The sequence below is a fragment of the Portunus trituberculatus genome, chromosome 49 (genome assembly GCF_017591435.1).
Source record: "Portunus trituberculatus isolate SZX2019 chromosome 49, ASM1759143v1, whole genome shotgun sequence".
Classification (NCBI taxonomy): Eukaryota; Metazoa; Arthropoda; class Malacostraca; order Decapoda; family Portunidae; genus Portunus; species Portunus trituberculatus.
The window spans coordinates 15,310,709-15,330,708 of NC_059303.1; the positions used below are offsets into that span (position 1 = coordinate 15,310,709).

At 43.5% G+C, this 20,000-nt stretch overlaps 1 protein-coding gene across 4 annotated transcripts in view; it reads right to left on the reverse strand.

Annotated features, from left to right (window-relative positions):
* LOC123499351 (Down syndrome cell adhesion molecule-like protein Dscam2) overlaps positions 1-20,000 on the reverse strand; it is a 210,437-nt gene that overhangs the window by 27,984 nt on the left and 162,453 nt on the right. For all 4 annotated transcript variants that reach the window (XR_006672958.1, XM_045247250.1, XM_045247249.1 and 1 more), the window contains exon 4: positions 11,025-11,274. Coding sequence is in view for 3 of the 4 variants with exons in the window: in XM_045247250.1 (XP_045103185.1) it covers positions 11,025-11,274 (250 nt within the window). In the remaining variant the exon portion in view is untranslated. The remainder of the gene's footprint in view (positions 1-11,024; positions 11,275-20,000) is intronic.

The following is a 20,000-nucleotide window of genomic DNA, read 5'->3' on the forward strand; positions in this document are numbered from 1 at the left end:
TCTTCCTCCTCTTCCTCCTCCTCCTCCTTTTCCTCTTCTTTTTATTTCTTTGTATTCCTCGTTCTCGTCCTCTTACTCCTCCTTGTCTTCCTCCTTCTTCTCTTCATCTTTCTCCTCCTTGTCTTCTTCGTTTCCTTCTTCCTCCTCATTCTCCTCCTCTTCCTTCCTTATTCCTTTGTATTCCTCCTCCTCGTCATACTTCTCGTCCTCCTCCTCCTCCTCCTTCTGCTTCTCTTCCTCTTCCACTTCCTCCTCTTCTTCCTCCTCCTCCTCCTCTTCCTCCTCCTCTTCCCCCTCCTCATCTACACTTGCGGGTTTTCTCTCATCTATGAAACTAAAAAAACAAATAAAAAAGGCAAAATAAAAAACTAAAATATGAAAACAACACAAAAACAACACAAACGAGCAGAGAGAATGCCAAAATCGAACCAGAACAATGCACTAGAGAGAGAGAGAGAGAGAGAGAGAGAGAGAGAGAGAGAGAGAGAGAGAGAGAGAGAGAGAGAGAGAGAGAGAGAGAGAGAGAGAGAGAGAGAGAGAGTGTGTGTGTGTGTGTGTGTGTGTGGCCTCACGTTCTTTCACTCTTTAATGCTCCAATATCCAGGCCATTTTTTCCGCTCACTCCCCGCTCGCCTTGATTCAATTTAACATCGGGAGACAGAAGGATTAAACATTGGCTATCCGGACACGTGGAGAGAGCGAGAGCGAGAGCGAGAGAGAGAGAGAGAGAGAGAGAGAGAGAGAGAGAGAGAGAGAGAGAGACGTATTCGGTTATATATCCATTTACGTATCCGTGACATGAAAGGAGATTGGCATTTTTGTTTTTGCTATTATTTATTCATTTTCTTTTTCTTTATCCAGAGCGCGACACGAAAGGAACACTGTCAAGGGGAATATTATTACATGTGGTGCTACGCAGGATGCTCATATTAACCCCTTCAATACTGGGACACTTTTTTACCTTGAGATTTGTGTGCGATTCGACGGTTTTACTGGCATTAGGAAGGGTCTATGGAGGTCAGGAGATTAATGGCCACAGTCTTCACTATTTTAATCCCTTATATAAATTTCTGAAGCTGTATAAAATCACCAAATAGTCACCAGAATGAAGATGGAAATGCGTCCTGATACTCAAGGGGTTGGTATTAAGTTATTATGAATATTTACTTGTGTGTCTGAAATTGAATAATGTGCTAATGTTCATGGGATTTGTTCAACGGCGTCTGTCTTTCTATAATCAATACTGGGACAGATATTTGAGATTTGTATACTATTAGACAATTTTACGGACATTTGGAAGGGTCTATGGAGGTCAGAAGATTAATGGCCACAGTCTTCACTATTCTAATCCCCCTACATAAATTTCTGAAGCTGTATAAAATCACCAAATAGTCACCAAAATGAAGATGGAAACGCGTCCTGGTACTTAAGGGGTTAATACTGTCATTATGAATATTTACTTATGTCTCTGAGTGAATGGTACTTTGGCGTTTATGGGGTTGTATTTAATGGCGTCTCTCTTTCTATAATCACGAGGCGGAATTGAATTTAGAGATGAAAAAAGTAATTACTGTTATTTAAGATTTCCATTTCTAGTTGAGTCTCGCTGAATAGAAGGTGTGACAGTGTTTCTAATGGGATTTTACATCGCAGTGTCTCATTTGACAATCACGAGGTGGAAAATGAATGAGGAGAAATCAAGCATGTGTTCTTACCAGTTTGAATTTCCAGTTACGTGTAAAATGATACTATTTTCCTACACAAGACGATAAATAAATAAGATAAACGACAAATTATCTCCAGTATCTCATTAGTCAGTATCAATCAGTCACTTTACCCGCGAAGACATACAAATCTATTCCATTCAAGCACACAAGCATCACTCTCGTACTTGTAAAATCATACTGTTTTCCTACACAAGACGATAAATAGATGATAAAATAAACGACAAATTATCTCCAGTATATCATTAGTCAGCATCAATCTGTCACTTTACTCGCGAGGACATGCAAATCTATTCCATTCAAGCACACAAGCATCACTCTCGTACTCTGGCGCAGGCATGGAGATCACACGCTACACTCTTTCCTTCCATGTCAAATTTGTATTCCTGCTTTTGCATCTCCGCGAAAATCATGAACTGTATTCTCTTCCTCTGAGATTCCTGCCTTTCCTTCAAGTATTCTGTCTGGGTGGCGGCGGTTGGCGGCGGTCGGTGTAGGGAGTGAAGGTACCAGACCATTGGATTCTCATATTATTATCTACGAGGGAATCAAGTACTCTTCCCTTTTTCCGAGACTCCATGCCTTTCTTTCTAATAGTCTGCCTGACTGGCGGAGGCTGGAGGAGGCTAGTGGAGGGCATCTAGACTCCAGATCACAGCATTCTTGTCTTTGTGTCTACGAGAAGATCACAAACTCCATTTTCTTATGCTCAGATTTCTTATTCCTGCCTTTCTTTCAAGTGCTAGCATAGGCTGGAGCGGGCTCATGGGGGCTGGAGGGAACTGGTGGTGGCTGGTGGGGAGGTGGCTGGTGGCTGGGGGGTGCTCGGGGAGGAGGAATCAAGGCATCAGATCAGAGGGAGCTTCACAACTCACTGAGGTGGAGTCAAGTCAGCTGCGGTGGGATATTTGCATAATTCTTTTCCGATGATTGTATTATTAGGAGGCGTCTTTCCCTCCCTCTCCCCTCCCTATCTCTTTGCCTGCCTGCCTGCCTGTCTACCTCCCTGCCTGCATACCTGCCTACCTCCCTACATGCCTACCTGCTTGCCTACCTGCCTACCTCCCTGTCTGCTTGCCTCCCTCTGCGCTTCTTGCTTCCTTCTCCTGCTTCTGCTTTTCTGCTTCCCTGCGTCTCTGATTCTACTACGCCGGCGGGGTTGCTGTTCCTTCTCCTCTTTCTCCTTTTTTTTTTCTTATTCTTCTACTCATGTTTCTGTTGCTTCTTTATCTTCTTTCTCGTATTATTTCTTTTCATATTCCTCTGTTCCACCTTTTTCTTGCGCTCTCTTTTATTTTTCTTGTTTCATCTTTTTTTTTTGCGATTTTTTTTCTTCATTTTTCTCCTCCTTCTTGTCCTCCTCCTCCTCTTCCTCCTTGTCCTCCTTTTCCTCCTGCTGGTGTGTGTATTGCGGCTTACTTTCTTGCCGTGTAGTGATCTTCTCTTGGCTATTGTGGCAAGATTTCTTTATATTTTTTTTTCGTCCACATGCTGCTCTTTTTATGCCTTCCCTCATCCCCCACTCTCTCTCTCTCTCTCTCTCTCTCTCTCTCTCTCTCTCTCTCTCTCTCTCTGCTATTACAATTCCTGCTTTTATGCTGCTGTTCCTATTTTTTCCCTCCTCTCTCTCTCTCTCTCTCTCTCTCTCTCTCTCTCTCTCTCTCTCTCTTACTTTCCTGCTCTAAGTATTATTGTCAGCCGTGTGTGTGTGTGTGTGTGTGTGTGTGTGTGTGTGTGTGTGTGTGTGTGTGTGTGTGTGTGTGTGTGTGTGTGTGTGTGTGTGAAGTACTCATCTATGCATATACGTACAAATATTCCGCAATAATAACAATAATAATAATAATTTCGTTGCCCTTCCACTGTCTCTCTTTCTCTCTGTCTCTCTCTCTCACTTCCTTCCTTCCCTTACGCTTTCCCACTCCATTCCTCCTTCCCTCCCCTTTCACTCCCCACTCCATTATTACTATTATCTCCTTGCTCGGGATGTGTTTCCTCCTGTTATCACGCGCCGATGTGCCTCTCCTTGCCGATAATGTGGCCATGCGCAGGGAGAAAAAAGTGAGCATTGCCCCTTCCTGGCAGCCGATATTAGCGGGAACACGAGAGAGGGGCGGCGAGGGCAGTGGTGCAAAGGGGGATAGAGGGAGGGAGACTCAAATCGGCTCTTCTACCACCCAATGCTAGCGAGGGTATTGCCACCTGCCTCTCACTACTGCTGTGTTGTGTTTTGTTGTGTTGGGACAGGTTGGGTTCAGTTGGTGCAAACGTATAGAACTTGCTGCTAACTCGCTTGTTTTTACACACATATGCACGCTTACACATGTACATATACACACACACACACACACACACACACACACACACACACACACACACACACACACACACAGGTAGACAAACACATACACGCATACACACACCTGAACACAAACTCATAAGTAGACGTGTGTGTGTGTGTGTGTGTGTGTGTGTGTGTGTGTGTGTGTGTGTGTGTGTGTGTGTGTGTGTGTGTGTGTGTGTGTGTGTGTCTTGTTATTGTGTAGCTAAAGATATTATTGAGAGTGGAATGTGTGTTTATACTTCCTCCTCCTCCTCCTCCTCCTCCTCCTCCTCCTCCTCTTCCTCCTTCTGATTATATTCCTTTTTCCTCCTCCTCCTCCTTGTGAAGCTGTTTGCGTTCACTGGAATAATTTGTCTGTTTGTCTATCACCTCCCGCAATCCTCTCCCTCTCCCTCTACCTCTCTCCCTCTTCCTCTCCCGCTCCCTCTCCCTCTCTCGTTTTCTCATGCAGGCAAAGAGACGGCCTTCCACCTTTCATCTCACCCTCATCTCTCTCGTTTTATTCCCTCTATCACCAGACATTCCTTTTAACGTTTATTAAGCTAGTTTTTTCCTTCATTCCCACCATCACACACACACACACACACACACACACACACACACACACACACACACACACACACACAATCAAGCAAGCTCTTCATCTCTTTGTTCCTGTTTTCGTCTTGCCTGTAAACGGCGCATGAGCGGAGTAACGCCTGTTTGCCGGGAAAATAAACACTTAAGTTGTAGCTCAAAGGAAGACGAGGAGAGAGAGAGAGAGAGAGAGAGAGAGAGAGAGAGAGAGAGAGAGAGAGAGAGAGAGAGAGAGAGAGAGAGAGAGCGTACACGGGGCCACAGAATTACATGGGATGGTCGCATAAAACTTAATGGTACTTGCTCTCCAGCTCATCATCGCCTCTATTCCCTCGCGTCCCAAGAGCCAAAGTGATGTGCTTAGGAGTCACGATGGTTAAGCTCCCAGTGACTTTAGCCAAGTATTTGGTGCCCCCTTTGCCTGCCACCATCACAACCACCTCCACCACCACCACCACCTTCACCACCACTGCCGCTCCCGTCGTCGCCTCCACCACAAACAACATCACCTGCCTCCCAAACTTTCCTCATCCCGACTCCCTCCCGCACTTCCCGCCAATCACAGCCCTTGATTATGTTCCGCTCCCACATCACCACTGTTTCTCAGACGAGGGAGGAGGAGGAGGAGGAGGAGGAGGAGAAAGAGGAGGAGGAGGAGGAGAAAGAGGAGGAGGAGGAAGAGGAGGATATGTAAGAGTCGGTCGAATAAAAGGAGTATGACAAAGGAAATGAGAAAGAGAATAAAGAGTAAAGGATAAAGGATGAGGAAGAGTAGTAGTAGTAGTAGTAGTAGTAATAGTAGGAGGAGGAGGAGGAGGAGGAAAAGAAGAGGATGAAGATAATTAAGAGACAAGTAAGAGTAGTATGACAAAGGAAATGAGAAAGAGAATGAAGAGTAAACGATAGAGGCGGAGGAGGGGAAGAGGAGGAGGAGGAGGAAGAAGAGGAGTAGGAGAAAGAGAAGGAGGAGGCACCGAATGAAAATTAGAGAAGGGTAGTAACAGGTTGCCAGGAGTTTGTTTGCTTATAACGAGTTTACTTGCCTTAGTAGATTAATCCATGTTAAAGAGATGAAGGCGTAAGAGGAAGTTTACATTCACTACGTACTGCGCGGGGATGGTAAGACTCAATTCATATAAGCCTCAGGTCAAGACAGATCGGCCTAGTGTCAACAGGCTTCAGGACATTTGGTGCTCGATAAACTAGACACCCAAACATCGTGGTGCCTGAAATGTCTCAAGACTCAGACTTCAATACAGGCTTGGTGAAGGCAGCATGTTGATCCACACACACCAATATAATGTTTGCCATCTCATCTTTTTACTTACTCAACCATATCTACAAATCCACTCGACTATTGAACTATATATACTAACATCCACTCACATACAGATGTAACTTCATTCATTTATCCATTGACTCTTATTCACCCACCAACTCAACTCACCTCCACTATCTCTCCCGTACAGCCGTCCTCTCAACTACATTCACTTATTCACCCAATGCACACCACCTACAAGTCCATCCACCAGTTATTCACCAGTATCTCACCCACACACCCACACACCCACTACACTCACTCATCCATCTCCCGAACCACAGTCATCAAAATGCAAGTAGTGTTTTAATCCTCTTGTGATAAGCAACATGTCTGCTAAGAAGCCGTTAATCCCTTCAGTACCATGACGCGTTTCTATATCCATTCTGCTTACTATTTGGTGATTTTATACAGCTTCAGAAACTTCTGTGGGGGATTGAAATAGTGAAGACTGTGTCCATTAATCTTCTGACCTCCATAGACCCTTACTAATGTCAATAAAGTGGTCTAGTTGTACACAACTCTCAAGGTGAAAAATGTGTCCCCGTACTGAAAGGATTAAGATCTCTGCAGACTTGGCCATATTATTGATGTTTTTGATGCTGGTAATGTAAAATCTCGGAAATAAAAAAACTCATCAATCAATCAATCCTTTCAATTTAATACGAGACAATTATCAACATTATCGGTAAGGTATGAAATCTCTATACCTGTCTGAGAATATATTTGGGAAAGAGTTAGTTTTGCAATTTCTACTCAGTTTAAAGACCGGATGTGGCTGTAAACCAAATAAAGGTGTCTCAGAGTGATTGGTAATTAAGGAAAGGTGTAAATAATGGAAGTCAGAGAGTTAGAAACCACATATATAGCTTTGTGAGTTGCCTGATCAGCGCCACACACACACACACACACACACACACACACACACACACACACACACACACACACACACAAGGTCAGGATAGAGGATGGAAGTGCATTGTTGTCACTATCAGAACACACCACCACAACACGGTATCCTTGGCGACCTGGCGTGCCTCGTCTACCCCGACCCTAGCCAAGACTTGCTTCCGCCGTCATTGCCAAGTAACAAATTAGTCTTTCCCGACAATATTTGAGTTAGTTTATATTTTTCCATGTATATTCAGGAACTTGTAGACTCTGGTATATAGGAGGAGGTGGAGGAGGAGATGGTGGAGGGGAAGAAGGAGTAAGAAAGAGAGGGAAGAGGATGGAGACGTAGGAAGTGTATAGAAAAAAAAATAAATAAAACTGGTCGATAAGATTATTTTTCCTTTGTTATTAAAAGAGTTGGCATCGTTTTAATATTCAATTTATCATTAAAAAAACTGAAACATGTTATAATCTTTCATGAAATTTAGTCTAGCTGTGTTTTTGTTTCTCGAAAATGTTATAACGAGTTTACTTAATGATTTTTTTCTCATTAGGACAACTTAGAAAATATAAGATACATATACCAAATGGTAATAATACGAAAAATGATAATCTTTACACTACAAGGAATTTCTGTTTTCTTTACTTATCCGGAAAGTATATTTTTTCATATGGAAAATGTAATATCATCTGGTCTGGCAGTGTTTTCTTTCTCGATATTTTAATCTTTTCATGGCGCCGTTCGTAAAATTGACAGTGCTTACTTTGAATATTTCGTTTTTATTTTAGAGTTCAGTAATCCTTTAATATTTTGGGTATTAGTTAAAGTAAATAGGATGTCAGAATTTGTAGTGCATTGCTGTCTGTGCGTCTTCTTTCTTCTTACGAGTTCACAAATTCTGTACGTACTTGGGCATTTTTTTTCTAATATTTTGACAGTGGGCATTTTTCCTAATATTTCGTTGTCCTTGGCAGCTCTCCCTCTTGGATGAAAAAATATGTGAGGGGCTGAGATGCACATTATTCTAACATCTTCCCTGTCTCACCATTGACTTTTGTAATTCTAGGAAGAGAAGGAATGATTGTGTGTGTGTGTGTGTGTGTGTAATAATAATAATAATAATAAACGGTTTATTAATTAGGCAATGTGTGAAAATGTGTGTGTGTGTGTGTGTGTGTGTGTGTGTGTGTGTGTGTGTGTGTGTGTGTGTGTGTGTGTGTGTGTGTGTGTGTGTGTGTGTGTGTGTGTGTGTGTGTGAATTGTGAGGTGTAACTAAGTGTGAAAACCCTTTAACCCGGCCTTTGTTTATCCAGTCCTCCATTCCCTGGCCCCCCACCTCCGTCACCAAGCGTTACCTAAGATGCGTATGCCTTTGGCCCTCTTCGACCTTCGCTCACCAGACCGCACAGAGTCTACGTTATCCGGGGTGGGACAGCCGTACTTCCCACGCTACATCCCTCTGTGTGTGTGTGTGTGTGTGTGTGTGTGTGTGTGTGTGTGTGTGTGTGTGTGTGTGTGTTAGCCACTGTTGTTTTCTCCTTTTGCGTTCAATCTATTTTTCATGGCAGCTTTTTTTATTTTTATTTTTATTTCCATTTCATCTGTCACACCAACGAGTTTGTATACCACTACTACCACCACCACCACCACCTCCACCACCACCACCACCACAAACACTCTTCTTCCTACTAACTGTAGATATAAGGCAAAAAAAAAAAAAAAAAAAAAAAAGACCTTAAAAAAACGCTTTGTTCTCTCACCATGACTATTTTCCAAGGCCACAGAGGTGATCGACGTGATTTTCAAGTATTTCTCCAGTTAATAATGTAGAAATCTCGTTAATCTGCCATTAGAATCGTACAGACACCTTAAAAAAACGCTTTGCTTTCTCACCACGACTATTTTCCAATGCCACAAAGATGATTAAAGGGATTTCCAAGAGCATTTCTCCCGTTAATAATGTAAAAACCTTGTGTCAATCTGCCCTTAGAAACATACAAACACCTTAAAAAAACTCGTATCAATTTAAATAAAACCTTTTGAAATAATGGAAGTGCCGCGCAGAAGTGTTTGAGGACATGGACCAATATACAGTACGGTAAATAAGATAGGTAAGTACAGCAAATAGGGTACGAGAAATGGATAAATAAGGTACAGGAGGTGCAGGGAGACTGGAGAGGAAGGAAGTGGAATATGGACAGGAAAATAATAAGGTACAAAACGTAAGAGCAGGCAAGTTAGGTACGGTAAATAAATACGAAAGACAGGTAAGGTAAAGTAGAGGAGGCAGAGGAGGAGGAAGCGGCAGTAGAGGAGGCAAGCGGTGGGTGAGATGGAGTGAAGGGGAACGTGCAGGTGGAGGGAATGGAAGCGATATGGAGGCAAGCAAATTACTCAGCTACTGACCCGCCGCTTGGCAATCTCCCCGCCTCGTCCCCCGATTGTTATTACTTTCGGTATTGTACTGACGACGCGAAATCAATTGCAATCAACGTTCTGCGCTGGAGAGAGAGAGAGAGAGAGAGAGAGAGAGAGAGAGAGAGAGAGAGAGAACGCGGGAGAGAGGAAAAAATACTTTCAAACGACATCCCTGTACCAACTTTTCCTCCGTGCTGGCTTCCCTCCCCCTCTCCTCTCTCTCCTTCCATTCCCGTTTTCCCTTTTCCCTATCCATTGACTGTCCAAAAATACCACGTCGTCTATTTTTCCGCGGCGAGTGTCTGGCTGGCGGTCGTTTGGATGTATAGAGTAAGTGGATGGCAGTTGTGGCGTCGATATACATGCATGAGGCTTGTGGAGAGAGTGGAGGCATTGTGACGGCGCGGAGGAGGTGGGGAAGGAGATGGAAAAAAAGCAGAACTACTAGAAGAAAAGGAGAGGAAGTTGCGAGGAGAGAGAGAAGGCAAAATGAGGGAAAAATAGTAGGAAATATCTACTGACTCTCTCTCTCTCTCTCTCTCTCTCTCTCTCTCTCTCTCTCTCTCTCGTTTACTGGTTTTATGTTTTAGAGCTTTTTTCCTGCTTTTCTTCGTCCCTTCCTGTGTCTCCTTTCCTCCCTCCATCCCTACCTCTTTCCCTTCTTTCCTCCTTCCCTTCCTCTCTCTCTCTCTCTCTCTCCCTGTCCCTCCCTCGGGCCTGGCAGCAGCACGCACCACAATTAATAATGTTTACGTTATCCTTCAATCATGGTTGTTTTCATTCTGTTGACTCCCTGAGGACTCGTGTGCCGGGGCGGAGACTAATTCATGTGTGTATATGTGTGTGTTTGTGTGTGTGTGTGTGTGTGTGTGTGTGTGTGTGTGTGTGTGTGTGTGTGTGTGTGTGTGTGTGTGTGTGTATTCATATATCCTCCTTCCTGTCGCTCTTTTATTTCTAGTGAAGAGGAGAAGGAAGAAGAGGATGAGAAGAAATGACAAGAGGAGGAGGACTGACAAGTAGAACATTTGGAGGAGGAGGAGGAGGAGGAGGAGGAGGAGGAGGAGGAGGAGGAGGAGGAGGAGGAGGAGGAGGAGAAGGAAGAGGAGGAGGAGGAAAACCATGGACGATGAAAAGCACTGAAGAGGTAAGAGGGGGAAAATAAAAGGCTTTACGTAAAGAACTTTCTGAGTTCCTGTCATTGTCTCCCTGGCTGCGTCTGTCTCTCTCCCTCACACACACACACACACACACACACACACACACACACACACACACACACACACACACACACACACACACACACACACACACACACACACACACACACACACACACACACACACACACACACACACACACACACACACACACACACACACACACACACACACACACACACACACACATACACACATACACACACTCTCTCTCTCTCTCTCTCTCTCTCTCTCTCTCTCTTTCTGTGTGTATGTGGGTGTGTATGTGTGTGAGTGTGTGTTTGTAGTTATATTCTATTATCTTAACGTCTTTCCGTGGACAACAAACGTTACTTCACCTGCTTCATCGAGTTACTTTGTTAGCAGCTGTGTAGTAGCTTCCACTAGTAAATCCAAGTCATTTGTGGCCAATAAACATCTATCTATCTATCGATCCCTGTTCGTCCCTGTGTGTTTCTCTCGCTCGGTAAGTCAGCGCACGGGCGAATTTTACCTCCAGTGTAGCGAGGAGACAAATAATTGGATGAAAACTTACTTGAACGTGCTCTGGCCAGTTGTTCGCGTGGACTCTGTTGTGAGGCGGAGAAAAGGGTGTCTGCTTGGCTCCGGCTGTGTGTGGCGGGGCTGGGCAGCTTGCAGGAGTGGTGGCTGGGGTTGGTAGGGGAGTTTCCGCGATAGTGGTGGTGGTGACTGTGGCGATGGTGGTGGTGGTGGTGATGGGAGGTGTTTGAGGCATAGGATTGAGAGGCTGGTCTTCCCGCGTGTCTCTCCCGCTGCCTCGCACTCTGCAATACAAACAGAGAACATCAACACATGCTCCTTCACAAACATACACTTACACATACACACATCACGCACATATGCATTGCCTTCCGTCCCTGCATATCTGCCCCTTGACACACACACACACACACACACACACACACACACGATCTCATGTCTCGTTTTTATTATTTACTATTTCATTACACACTTTTCCTCGTATTTTTCACTTTATTTTTGACGTATTATGAGTGCAATACATGAAGATAAAAGAGTTATTGTTGATATTGTCTTTGTTCTCTTTTTTGATGCTGAATCTTGCCCTTTCTTTCTTTTACATCTTTATTTTGAAGTGTTTCTAAACATCTGTATTCCGTGTGTGTGTGTGTGTGTGTGTGTGTGTGTGTGTGTGTGTGTGTGTGTGTGTGTGTGTGTGTGTGTGTGTGTGTGTGTGTGTGTGTGTGTGTGTGTGTGTGTGTGTGTGTGTGTGTGTCAGAACATTATATTTATTTTCCTAGTTTTTGTTTTATTCCCCTCTCTCTCTCTCTCTCTCTCTCTCTCTCTCTCTCTCTCTCTCTCTCTCTCTCTCTCTCTCTCTCTCTCTCTCTCTCTCTCTCTCTCTCTCTCTCTCTCTCTCTCTCTCTCTCTCTCTCTCTCTCTCTCTCTCTGACTCTTCCTCGTCCTCGAACTCCTCTTACTCCTCCACCACCACCACTACCATCACCACCTCCTCCTCCTCCTCCTCCTCTAGACCGCGTTTCCTTGATGTGTTTCCAGTGTTGTCGCTTCAAAGGAAAATCCATTGACAAACACGTGAGCTTTTCGTTAATAACAATATGCACCACCAACACTCACGCACAGACCACTCTATTGTATTGCAACTGAAAGCACCAACTGACATGAAATTATTTACGACGACACACTAACGCTAAAATATCAAACACTACACCTCGCCACTTAATTCCTTGCCGCAAACACAAGCCATATTTTATCTCCTTTGGCCGACTTATCTTTCAGTAAAACACACGCCGCCAACACCATCATATTCTCTCGGTTAGGAAAAGGAGATTATATTATTCATTTGACTAAAGAAAATTGTGTCTTTGTGAGGATACCTACGGAAACTGCGACACTGAGAAGTTACCTTTGAAGGATATTATGTTTATTCTCACAATCTTGAAAGTTACCAACACATTTTTCTCCGGGTGAGGGAAAGGAAATCATATTATTTAGCTGACAAAGGGAAAGGAGAAACTGTAGAGAACTTTTGTTGGTTCCAGTGTGATGTGAAAGTAAAGACTGGCGTGTTTAATGACTGACCTTAATTTTCACATCCTTTCTCTCAATTTTTCTCGAAGTTCTTGCAATTTAAGACGATAATTTCACAGTCAATTGTCTTTTTCTCAATCATAAACCAATCTGAAATATCTTTTTTGTGTTCTTAATCTCCTCAGTACCAAGACGTGTTTCCCTATTCATTCTGGTTACTATTTGATGATTTTATACAGATTCAGAAACAAGTGTGGGGGATTGAAATAGTGGAGACTTTGGCCATTACTCTTTCGACCTCCGTTGATCTTTCTTAATACAAATAAAATCGACTAATTACATCCAAAAATCAAGGTAAAAATGCGTCTCAGTATTGAAGCGGTTAATCACTTTCTCACATCATACAGGACACAACTTGGAATCTATTCTTTAACTCCTTCAATATCATGACACGTTCCCATATTAATTTTGGTTACTATTTGGCAATTTTATACAGCTTCAGAAACAAATGTGGGGATTAAAATAGTGGCCATTAATCTTTTGACCTCCACAGACCCTTCCTAATGCAAATAAAATCGTCTTATACCCAAAAATCAAGGTCTCAGTATTGAAAAAGGGATTAACCAATTTTTCACATCATACAAGACATAACTTTGAGTCTATTCTTTACCCTCATTTCTTTCTTGTAGGAACTTATAAAGACATTTGTACAAAACCTTTAATGCAGCGAATTATTAAATATCTCAGTATGATAATTAATTAAACGAGGTTCTCTTATTCACACTGACACTGAACCTTTAGTTAATTCATACACCTTGACCTGAAAACGAACCACTAAGTTTTCTCAACAAGGTCAAGTCAAGGGAGAATCTATTTGCTTTCTAACTCAGCAGAGACGCCTAACATAGACTCTGTAGGGCATCACATCTTTTCTTCACAACTTTTGGGAGGCGCCGTGGTACAGTGGAACCATGCGTGCTTTGGGGTCCGAGGGGTCTCCAAGCGCCCGGGTTCGAATCCTTTACGAGTGTAGGTTGGGCTTCCTCACTCGGGGCAACGGTTTCCTAGCGGGTGTGCTTTGAGATAGGAGGTAACCTAAACAGTATCCCCTTTAACCCGTAAATTCCCGTGAAATGCCAACATGGTATAAAAAATAAAAAACTCACTAAGAACAAGAAGATTGATAATGTTGTTTTCATCTATCAAAATGAAATCTGCATAGACACTTTTCGTGATTCTAATAATAACGATGTAGATAATCACAAGGACTTTAATCTCTTTAGTACGCGTTTGTATATTCATTCTGGTTACTATTTGGTGATTCTATACAGCTTCAGAGACATACAGTATGTTGTGATTAGAACAGTAGAGACTCTGGACATTAATCACTTTGACCTCCACAGACCCTTTCTAATGTAAGTAAAATCGTCTAATCGTACGAAAAAATCAAGGTAAAAATGCATCCCAGTACTGAACGGGTTAACCCTCAGTACTGGAACGCATTTTGAATATGAGTTTTGGGTATGATTGGACGATTTTATTTAGATTAAAAAGTATCTATGGAAGTTAGACGATTAATGGCCATAGTCTTCACAATTCTAATCCCTCACATAAGTACCTGAAGCTGTATAAAAACCACCAAATAGTAAGCCGAGGTAATATGAAAACACGTTATGGTACTGAAAGAATTAAGCACATCTATATTCACAAGTCTACGCGTCTACACAGCCTCGTTAAGACCAAGCAAACCTCACAGTGTTAACATTCCCTTTACCATCACACATTTCAGTGCTTTCCCGGCAGCAAGATTACGAGGTAGGCATTAACCACACATGTTAAGCTCAATTTAACCTTGGAGTTTCACTATAACATTAAAATGGCGGTAAAGTGACGTCTTTGAGAGTGTTAATAGCAGGAGGAGACCATCAGTGAGCGATGGAGTGGTGACGCAGCGTGACATTTGGTGACTCTTAGTGACGGATGGTGACAGTGTGTTGAGGGAGAGGCAGCGACCCTGAGGCGTACTGGCGGGCTGACAGTCAAGGCGAGGGAGAGGAGGGAGGGAGAGAGGGAGAGGCAGAAGAGACATGAGAGGGAGAACGGATGATAACAGGTGACGGTGTGTGTGTGTGTGTGTGTGTGTGTGTGTGTGTGTGTGTGTGTGTGTGTGTGTGTGTGTGAGAGAGAGAGAGAGAGAGAGAGAGAGAGAGAGAGAGAGAGAGAGAGAGAGAGAGAGAGAGAGAGAGAGAGAGAGAGAGAGAGAGAGAGAGAGAGAGAGAGAGAGAGAGAGAGAGAGAGAGTCAGACAAAAAGAAGAGAAAGGAGGGAGGAAGGAAGGAAATAAATAAGGAAGGAAAGAAGGGAGGAACGAAGAAAGGAAGGAAAAAAAGAAGGAATTTGAGAGAGAGAGAGAGAGAGAGAGAGAGAGAGAGAGAGAGAGAGAGAGAGAGAGAGAGGAGGGGGTGGGGAGGGCGGTAGTAGTAGTGGTGATGCCTCTGTTGCTTGTTGTACAAACTTCAACATGGGTTTGCTTCCTCGCCCGCCTAATCAGACACAGACTCACCCACTCCCAAGGTCGTCTTTCCCGCGCCCTCACCTCACCACCCCAGCACTTACCGACCTGTTGGATAGCATGTTCTGGCGCGCACATTGCAAAACATAACCCCCTTCCATTCCTCTCTCCCTCGCTCCTTCCCTTCCTCCTTCCCTCCAATGTTGTTTTCTGCATGTCTGTCGGTCTGTCTGTGCGCCTGTCTGTTTGTTTGCCTGTCTGTCTCTGTCTGTCTGTCTGTCTGTCTGTCTCTCAGTTTGTTCCTCCTTCCCTCTAATGTCGCTTTCTGCATGTTTGTCTGTCTGTGAGTGCGTCTGTCTTTCTGTCTGTCTATCTGTCTGTCTATCTGTCTGTATGTCTCTGTCTGTGTGTTTGTCTCTCTATTTGTCTGTTTGTCTGTCTGTCTGTCTGTCTGTCTGTCTCTGTTTGTTTGTTTGTCTCTCTATTTGTCTGTCTGTCTGTCTGTCTGTCTGTTTATCTGGTTGTTTGTCTGTTTGTCTGTTTGTCTGTCTGTCTGTCTGTCTGTCTGTCTGTCTCTGTCTGTCTGTCTGTCTTATTTTCCTTCCCTATTTCTTTCTACTTCCTTCTCCTTTCTCTCTCTCTCTCTCTCTCTCTCTCTCTCTCTCACACACACACACACACACACCGATCATACCATCTTTCTCCCTCTTTATCCCCATTCGCTATTTATAATCCCTTCTTCATTAGTCTAACCTTCCTTTTTCTTCCCCATTTCCTCCTCTTCCTCCTCTCCCCTTCCTTCATCCCCATTTCCCTCACACTGTCTCCCTGTTTCCCAAATCATGTGTCTTTCCATAACCATATCGCACGTCTCTCTTCCTCTCTCTCTCTTCCTTCTCTCCTTCCTTCCTTCCTTCCTTCCTTCCTTCGATGTCACGGTTGAAAGTCGTTCATGTCGTGTCTCTTCCTGATTGGTGGAGAAACGACGACACTGAACGGTTAATTGGAGCTCTGGACGACTGAAGAGGAAGAGGAGGAGGAGGAGGAGGAGGAGGAGAGGGGAACGACATGAAACGATGGGAATGCGGCAGACGAGCAGAGAAGGCAGGAAGAGCAACGGGAGGAGGAGGAGGAGGAGGAGGAGGAGGAGGAGGAGGAGGAGGAGGAGGAAGGCCTACCATGAAAGGAAGTCAGAGGGGAGAACTGAAAGCAAAGGGAAGAGAAACAGACACAGGAGGCAGACATGAAGCAAACGAAGGAGGAAGTGCAAAGGAAGAAGAAGAGGAGGAGGAGGAGGAGGAGGAGGAGGTGAAGGAGGAATAAGGTGAAGTGAGATATGAGATATGAAACTAACGCATAGACCAGAGAGAGAGAGAGAGAGAGAGAGAGAGAGAGAGAGAGAGAGAGAGAGAGAGAGAGAGAGAGAGAGAGAGAGAGAGAGAGAGAGAGAGAGAGAGAGAGAGTATCGATACCCCAAATTCTGTAACGTTTGAGAGCTTCGTTCATGTATTCACTGATTCCATGAAGAGGAGGAGGAGGAGGAGGAGGAGGAGGAGGAGGAGGAGCACTGATGACTTCATTAAGCGTGGCACAAAAGCACATTTCCTATCTGTTAGTTAATTTAGAGAGAGAGAGAGAGAGAGAGAGAGAGAGAGAGAGAGAGAGAGAGAGAGAGAGAGAGAGAGAGAGAGAGAGAGAGAGAGAGAGAGAGTTGGGGTGGAGGGGGAGTGAGAGGGAGCAACTTGATTTATGGGTAATTATTCTTGTCATTTTTATCTATTTATATATTTTTACTGTTACTTTGCGAATATATCACTGCGATAACAAGAGAGGAGGAGGAGGAGGAGAAGGAGAAGGAGGAGGAGGAGAAGGAGGAGGAGGAGGAGGAGGAGGACATGCCACTCAAAAGCAATCTATCCATCAAATTAAAGAGCAATAATGTGACAGTTTCTTTCATTATTTCTAAACAAGAGAGGAAGAAGAGGAAGAGGAGGAGGAAGAGAAGGAGAAGGAGGAGGAGGAGGAGGAGGAAGAGGAAAAGGAAGAGGAATAGGAAGAGGAATAGGAAGAGGAGGAGGAGGAGGACATGCCACTGAAAAAGCGATCTATCCATCAAATAAAAAAAAAAATAGGACAGTTTTTATCATTTTGATGTGTATATAACTATTATTTGTTGTATTTATTCATTTATTTCTTCATTTGTTTCTCGTGTGAAAGTGAAAACAAATGATCTTCTTTATAATATTGAATGAAGTAAATTTTTAAAGTTTCCGAATTATTTTCTTTGTTTTTTTAACTACCATATACTTATTTGATACTTTTTGTTTACTTATCTATTTATTTCTACATCAGGTTCCCAGTAATGTTTTTTTGGGTGTTCAATTTAAACTAAGCTGATAAACTTTGGAATTCCCAACCTGCCTCTGTATTTCCTTCTTCCTACAAATTAACTTTTTTTATGAGGGAGATTTCAAGATATTTATCCCTTTATTTCAACTGACAGTTTGACCTGCAAGGGCACTGGCAAACAAGTGGACTTTTTTTGTAAATTATTTGTTGCCTCAGGTCAGTTTCCCCTCTTTCATTAAAAATCTGTCATGTGTAAGTACCTTCAAAATATCATTACTATCTTCATTACGTCTGCTGATCTATCTAGACTCATATACAACCCTTATGCAAGAAATATTACATGAAACCAAAGAAATCTATAGTAGAAATTACCCCTATTAATACTGAGACATATTTTACCATGATTTTTGGATACGATCAGATTTCATTTACATTAGGAAGAATCTATGGAGGGCAGAAGATTAATGGCCATTGTCTTCACATTTCAAACCCTTATATAAGTGTCAAAAGCTGTACAAAATCACCAAATAGCAAGAGGAATGAATATGGAAACGCATCATGGTACTGAAGAGGTTAACAGTTTGCATGACACAGCCGGAGAAAGATACAAGGACTAACGGAAACACTGAAAAGATATATCAAGAAGTCTATAGTACAAATTAGTCCCACCTTCTCCTATCTATTTTTTCCTATTGATTTTAAGCATCTATTTTTCTCTAGTGTCCAGTGAAGGATGAAATGTAATGGGTTCTGTGACAAGTGTACAACGGCTTGATCCGGGCCAGACTGTGCTAATCCAGGTGTGATAGCAGGTAAGAGAGGGTAGACAGGTGTGTGTGTGTGTGTGTGTGTGTGTGTGTGTGTGTGTGTGTGTGTGATGGAGTAAGTTTGATGGGACTGAGAGAGAGAGAGAGAGAGAGAGAGAGAGAGAGAGAGAGAGAGAGAGAGAGAGAGAGAGAGAGAGAGAGAGAGAGAGAATCAAATAACAAATACACCAAATAGAAATTGATTGCAAGAGAATAGAACAAAGGGAGTTACAAAGCCTCTCTCTCTCTCTCTCTCTCTCTCTCTCTCTCTGGCCTGGATGCAAGTTGGTGCCCTCTTACAAATACATAGATAAGTGTCCCACGGTGATGTTTAGCGGAAGAAAACGGAGTGTGGAGGTTCGGTGGCTGGCTGGATGGTTGGCTACGTGTTTGCTTGTTGAAATGTCAGAGAAAAATAAAAGAACAAAACCTCAAAGTAGAAAAAAAAGACTTGCAACATTAATATTCTGGTTCATTTGCATACTACTCATCTCTCTCTCTCTCTCTCTAAGTAGTGAAAAATCGTTCTTTCATGGTATTTTTCTCAATGTCACTTCCATTTCTCGTTCTTTTTGCTTTCTTTTATGTTTTTCTCTCATAATTTCGAGAGAGAGAGAGAGAGAGAGAGAGAGAGAGAGAGAGAGAGAGAGAGAGAGCGTGGGAGGCGGAGGAGTACAAGATGAAATAAAGGAGAGACAGAATGTAATGAAAGTCTCGAGAATGAAAGAAAACGAGAGCAGAGAAAAGTTAAGGTGGGGGGGTCCAGTTATTACGGCCCCAAATATTACACTGGAAAGGAGTCGTTCTGTGACGGGCCAAATATTACATACACCCACCCACACACACACACACACACACACACACGGGAGCTCTTTATTTTCACAGTGAAGTTTATAAGAAACGAAAAGCAATAACGGGAAAATATTACTCTCTCTCTCTCTCTCTCTCTCTCTCTGGCATCATCACCATCAAGAACTTTAAACTTCCACTATTTCATCCACTTTTCCTAATCAAATTCCTCGAAAATCAACTTCATTTCCCTCAATATTCATAAGAAAAATCCAACTTTGACCACAAAATTTTTACCAGGGAGACTAACAAATAAATAACCTGAACACACACACACACACACACACACACACACACACACACACACACACACACACACACACACACACAAACCATCCATATTCAATCACCTCTATCTCTCTCTAACTCTGTGCTCTTTCTCAACGTCCAGCTTTGTTTATGAAGCCAAGCAGTCACGTCCTCTTGTTCTCCCTTGACAGTTCCAGGAGGAGGAGGAGGAGGAGGAGGAGGAGGAGGAGGAGGAGGAGGAGGAGGAGGAGGCCCACGGGAGACGCCATCCTACTCGTCTAGCACACAGCCACAGATCAAAGGTGAGTCTAGGGAGGAAGGGACGAATGGATCTCATCATATCGCTGGTCGGTGTGGATTAGATGAGGCTCGCTCGATAGATCAGGTGAGGCGAATGCGTTTGTCACAGCATCAACAGGAGGAGGAGGAGGAGGTGGTGGAGGAGGAGGAGGAGGAGGAGGAGGAGGAGGAGGAGGAGGAGGAGGAGGAGGAGAAGGAGTAGCAGGAGCAGGAGCAGGAGCAGGAGGAGGAGGAGGAGGAGGAGGAGGAGGAGGAGGAGGAGGAGGAGGAGGAGAAGAAGGTGAAGCGTGTGTTGAATCAGAAGCTGTCACGACACGTTGACGCCCAGGTGACAAAATTCCGGCCCGAGGATGGAAGGAAGGAAAGAAGGAAGGCGGAGAGATAAATCCTTCGCCGTGATTTTTCTTCTTTTTCAT